The sequence below is a fragment of the Notothenia coriiceps genome, unplaced genomic scaffold (assembly GCF_000735185.1).
Source record: "Notothenia coriiceps isolate Sejong01 unplaced genomic scaffold, NC01 NC01_scaffold00006313, whole genome shotgun sequence".
Classification (NCBI taxonomy): domain Eukaryota; kingdom Metazoa; phylum Chordata; class Actinopteri; order Perciformes; family Nototheniidae; genus Notothenia; species Notothenia coriiceps.
In genome coordinates this window covers 5,425-11,576 of record NW_011339014.1, presented here as the reverse complement: position 1 = coordinate 11,576, position 6,152 = coordinate 5,425, and the positions used below count along the sequence as shown (strand labels likewise).

The window sequence follows — 6,152 nt, the reverse complement described above, 5'->3', positions numbered from 1 at the left end:
ACAGAGGCAAACGAACAGCAAGAAAACACGGGTCAACAGTGATGCGGATGATGAGCTACGGGATTACTGCCAGCGGACACCGCATATCCCCACAATGGATAATCCACTGGAGTGGTGGGTAGAAAACGTGCACCGCTTCCCCCGCTTTCGAGGAGCTACCTGGCTATTCCAGCCACAAGCACCCCGAGTGAGAGGGTTTTTTCCCTGGCAGGCAACACTGTCACCCGAAAGCGGTCAAGCCTCCTTCCCTCACATGTCGATGCGTTGGTGTTCAAACCAAAAATATGGAAAGGTGGACGTTATCGTGGAGGACAGCGAATAAAGTGTTGCGCACTGGATTTACGTGGCATTTATGTAAACAAGAGTTTTTTGCTGTCGATTTTGGTGAGTCCAGTTACTGTTTGTTATTTACTCAGCCATGTAACACAAATTAAAATGCAGTGTTTAATGTTACTGTATGAGTTCCAATATAAAATACAGTTGTACACCTCTCTTTGTGTGTCTTTATTATGACGTAACGACTAGTCGACTATTATTTTGAAAAATGTGTCGACTAGTAAATATTGGTAGTTGTGAAACCCCTATACTGTACTGTAATTTACCTACTGAATTTCACGTGTAGGTTAAATACTCAATTCTGATTGGCCAATTTGGACATTCCAAATATCTGCTATTTTTGCTAAGAGACTCTTTCTAAGGAGAACAGACCGATGATAAGGGACTATGTGCGGACATATGAATCCACAGAAAGTTCACTGGTCAATTTAACATTAGCTGTGGACACGAAACATTTTGTCCATCAGAAATCACCATGGAGTACTTTTTGAATAATCATTAGTATTTAGAACACTTTAGATTCAATATGGCTAAACTGTCCCGAGTAAAAAAAAGTAGCGCAAGAGAAGGAAAGCGGTTTAAAGACACAGGGCGCTGGATAACAGAGATATCAATCGAAGAAGACAGACAGGAAGTAAACACTAAAGGGAACAGCAGAAGAAGACAGACAGGAAGTAAACACACTATTTTTTTCTTAGCGGAGGCCATACGATCAGTTTTATAACTATTTTGTGAATCATTGCTTATTCAGTACGTAGCCATGTATTAAACCACTTCGCATGATGTTCCTGCTCTACCTGTTGGTTTTCTTTGTTCATGAATGACCGGCTCGCTACACATTATCCCTTACATCTTTTTTTGTGTTAATTTTCAAAATCTGTAAAGTAGTGAGTTTCTCAAGATGTACAATTAATGTGATGTAAACTGTACAGCTACACAAAATACAAATACTAAAATAAAGTTTATACTCAAGTTACGTTTATTCTCAAGTAAAGTTCATACCTTTCCTAAAATGTACTGTTCTTAAAGAAATGATCTAGGTTACTTTCCACCACTGGTTAAAGGTGGTAGGTGTTTCCAGAAGATCTGAGAATCTCTTCCCTAGTTTGCTGGGTGAAGCCATCTGTTAATCATACAATCAAAAAGTCAGGTGGAGAATTTACCTGCCAAAATAATCTGATGTAAAGTGGAGTTACTACGTCCTAACTTGTTCTGGGCTCCACAGGAATAACTCCCACTGTGTTCAGCTCTGAAGTCAGTGATGGTGAAGATCTGTCCTGAAGCTTTTGGAGAGTCTTCATCCTCCTTGTACCAGGTGTAGTTAGCTGCTGGGTTAGCATCACTGCTACAGGTCAGAGTCACTGAACTGCCCTCCTCTATCTCAGCAGAGGGACTCACTGACACAGAGGGGAGCTTTGGAGAGTCTGGAAGAAAGGGTGTACAAATAGTTATATTTAAGACAGGCTAGGTTGTCTTTAGTGCCCCCTACAGGAAAACTCACTTATTATTTTACTCACACTGGACATTTACAAATAGAGACGTAGAGTTGACCTCTCCATATTGATTCTCAGCCCTGCAGTAGTAGTTCCCTCTGTCCTCAGAGCTGATGGAGGTGAAATTATAACTTCCTACTGCTCCCAGAAACACTTTTCTGTTCTCTTTGTACCAGGTGTATTTAGCTGCTGGGTTAGCATCACTGCTACAGGTCAGAGTCACTGAACTGCCCTCCTCTATCTCAGCAGAGGCACTCACTGACACAGAGGGGAGCTTTGGAGGATCTGCAGGAGAAGTGCTACAAAGTTTATTTTAAGTTTAGGGTGTTTTACAGTACATGTGGTGTTACAAACTGTGATGAGCTGTGTGTAGCTGCAATTTAGATTTAGAAGCTGGTGTCACAATTGAATGTTTGATCCCAAAACACCTGGAATCTGTTGAAGCTGCTTAGAGAATTACAGCAGACTGTACATGTGTAAAACAAGCAGAGTTCAAGAAAGAAGTTATACTTATTAGAATATTATTCACTCACATTTCACATGAATAAAGATGTCTTTAGATGACTTCATCCCCAGATTGTTTTTAGCTGTACAGTAATACTGTCCAGAGTCAGAGGAATGGATGGAGCTGAAGACAAGCTGTGGTCCTTTCTTGAAAGGAGGAAGGATTGGCGTGCCAATCCTCTTGTTCCAGATGTATTTAGCTGCTGGGTTAGCATCACTGCTACAGGTCAGAGTCACTGAACTGCCCTCCTCTATCTCAGCAGAGGGACTCACTGACACAGAGGGAAGCTCTGGACCATCTGGAGGAGAAATAATAACATACATTTTTCCAGGTTAGTGTGTTTGAAAGTGCAGATCCTGGACCCATCACATCTTAGACCCGAAAACATGTGATTAAAGTCTATTGGGGGATGTGTCACACTCCTAGGCTCATGTCACGTTGGTAGTTTTGTATGTTTAGGTTATGTCACGTTCTATGTCTAGGTTTGGGTGTTATGCTGTTCTCCCTGTCATGTTTTCCTCCTGGGTTATTGTCTGGTCCTTTTCCCTGTGTTTTTCCTCCTGTCGTTAGTTTCCCTGGTGTGTCTAATTCTCTGATTATGTTCACCTGTGGCCCCTGTATTTCCTCCTCACCTGTGTCTTGTTGTGTGATTAGTCTTTTGTTTATTTAAGTTCTGGGTTTTCTGTCTTTGTCGGTTCGTCTTTTGCCTTGACTAGTTCTGCGGTGAGTGTTCTGTTTTGTCTTTGCTTATATCATAGCCTTGAAATAAAGGAGTTTCTGCATTTGGGTCCTGCTTCCTTCACAATCCGTAACAGGATGCACAGTAAACCTTAAGGTTGACTTGGAAAAAGGTTCTCGTTAATATTTTCGTTGGGCTCTTGCAATTAATTTGAAAAATGCAACAAATACCCTTTCAAAATTCCTGTTGCATCACTTGCTGTTTGCAAATGTTACCGACCAGTTTCGTGTCATTGTTCAGCTTCTCTGCAGCACATCACAACATGTATCTCAATATTGCATTTCTTTTGGTAATTTCGCTTTTTGTTGTAATACTTACTGTGTCTACATTAAGGTTTGGAAAGTCAATTGAAATTACTCTGTCTTATTGTAATTGTACTGTGTGAAAATGTGTCCGTACTGAGTGAACTTACACACTGAAGGAGAACGGTGGTTCTCATGTCCGCTTACAGCACAGGAATAGTTGTCTCCAGCATTATAGTAAAATGAATAAGAAGAAGATGTCCATCCAGTCTGAACTCTCTCGTTCTCGTACCAGACGTAGGAAGAACTATCAGGTAGACGACAACTGCTTTGACATTTCAGCTCTGCCTTGACAAAACGTCTACTCTGGACTTGCACATGCACCATGACACCTGGATTCATGAAGAGAAAACAGGAATGTTATGTTTCTATGTGCTAAACATTTGGAAATAACTAACATAAATGAAAATTTTACCTGTAACAGACAAAGTGACTCCAGGTGAACCAGTATATTTTAAAGCTTCTTGCATTGATTCAATCCTGAACTTGTACTCGGCTGAGTCGCTCTCTCTCAGGTCGGAGATTCTCAGAGTGCAGTCTTTGTTGTTGTTATAAATGTACCGCACACGACCGGCATAGTCTGAGTCTGAACTAAGATCTACAAATTCACCATTATTCATTTTAGTAAACCAGATTTCTTTTCTAAAACTGTAATACGATCTAGACGGAGATGTGTAGCTGCAGCCTATTTCCACTGTTGATCCTTTCACTGCACAGATCTCAGTAGAAGTGTAAGTCACTCCCCAGACATACTGACCCTGAACCACTGAAACACAGAGCACTTCCAATAAACACCCTTACGAGTGTGTGAATAGATTGTGAGAGGAATTACTTAGTACAACAGAGGGATGAAAACAACCCCGGGTGTAAAACCTTTTTGCCCCCAATCGTTTTTAATAGTTCAATTCATCGTTACCGTCGTTCACTTTGTGTGTCGATCACCCAAACGAATTTTGCCGCCTACAATGAGTTGACTTGAAATGAATTACATAAATAGCATAATAGTTAGTCCAAATCTCCGCAGGAACATGAAGTACACTCATAACAGAACTAACACATGATGGTAAGATGAAATTAAATATGTCAGATACGAAAGATGAAGCGGATATGAAAATAGTATCCCTGTATAACCCGAGGTGAAACTGTTGGACATCCGGATGCTAAGTAAAGTCTCGAAATCGAACGGTTTCTATGAAACGGAAAAAAAAGAAAAATCATCTATCCTACCATCTATCGTATGAACTCATTTTCGTACTGTTTCAATTTCTGGATGTATTTGTTTTTTGTTGCTTATTTTTTATTCCTGTAAATTTGTCTTTGTATGAATTGTATTTAAGTTATGCAAATTCGGTCTAATAAAGTCGTTTCGTTGCAGTCCTCAATATACAAAAAAATAACGTTGTAAAAAAACTAACTTTGGTAGTTCCGTTGTGAGGAATCGTACAATCCCCGGTTCCTAGTAAAGAAAAAAGATGCCACCTCTGATTGTACGTAGGACGTAAGTACGTAGTAAGATATTGCGAATTTTCCCCGCCTTCTTTTCGGGCCCGGTCACAAAGATTTGTCAAATAAAAAATTGCGTCCAGCTTTTTCTGTTGAAGTTTCTGGTGTAGCGAGGAAAACTTAGGATATCCTTTCCCAAAAAGCGGCACTGAATGAATGTATGTCACAAACGACATGCACACGAACTGAAGATGGTCGACTAAATAGTCTCTGCCCCACTCCCTCGGCGATACTCGAATTGACGTCGTTGCTCTCCTAAACAGTAGAAAGGACCGAGAGACACGTTTCGCGCCATTACAATGTTAGATGGTGACCATATGTGTTCTAAACTAGTTATTTAAATAGCAATAAAAAAAGAAAATTCATGAAAGTGAAGTAGTATTGTTTGGTTAATAAGGTAAAGATGAACTTAAGGTCTGCAACAAGTAATAAAGTTGGGTCGAAATTTTCGGTCAAGTTCCTGGATATGTAACGTCACATACCAAAAGTAACATGAATCGTGTGATTTGTTTCTTGTCTCTGTAACCCAGAAAGTCAAAAGTTCTTGTATAAAAAAAAGTTGTGTTCGTCGTAAGAAACATGCGAAGTGAGGAGATATTTCAGTTCATAAGCAACACGTGGAAATTTCTAATTATTTTTGACACCAACCACACCTATTTGTCATCTACTAACACTGGTATCGAAGTAATTGTCTGTTTTTATTGGTCGATTTATTTAAGTAGCAAGTCACCCTTGAAGGAGTAGATGGAGGCCAGTAATTGAGTAGAATTTTCCGTCTCACAAAGATCTGAAAATCTAGAGACTAAATATGTACTAGTTATTATGTAATTTGTATTTTATGATAATTTTAATGTTATTACGTTATTTTGTGTTTTCTGCTCTCTAAAAGAATACGTCTTCTACGTCTTAATTACTCTAAATCGCACCACAATTTCATTAGAAATGAAAAAAACATCCTAAGTTAAAGTCTGTGTCCTAAAAAATCCAAACTCATCTCGTTTAATGTTAGACACAAATCCCATAAGACCCAAGTGTGTTTATCAATAATAATTAGAGTTGAAACATACAAACGGCTACTGAAGACTTTCGGTTAATTGTCAATTTACTCCGAATGTTTGATGAATGTCCATAATTAAATACGGAGTTACGTCCTGTGTCGTAAGTAAAATTCATTTTTGTCTATCAACGTAGTGGTTTCAATGCTCTTGCGTCAGAGTTATTTAACGTGTGTGGTGTGTGTGTGGTGTCTGTGGTGTGTGTGTGTGAACTAGTAT

General features: G+C 39.4%; 1 protein-coding gene across 1 annotated transcript; it reads right to left on the bottom strand.

Annotated features, from left to right (window-relative positions):
- Positions 1-1,366: 1,366 nt before the first annotated feature.
- On the bottom strand, positions 1,367-3,995 carry LOC104943594 (B-cell receptor CD22-like). The gene is made up of 5 exons (XM_010769043.1): positions 3,791-3,995; positions 3,486-3,707; positions 2,363-2,632; positions 1,854-2,114; positions 1,367-1,760 (listed from the first exon to the last, which is right to left on the bottom strand). Exons 1-5 carry the CDS (start codon positions 3,993-3,995, stop codon positions 1,483-1,485), a joined length of 1,236 nt encoding a protein of 411 aa, XP_010767345.1. The 3' UTR covers positions 1,367-1,482.
- Positions 3,996-6,152: the final 2,157 nt, after the last annotated feature.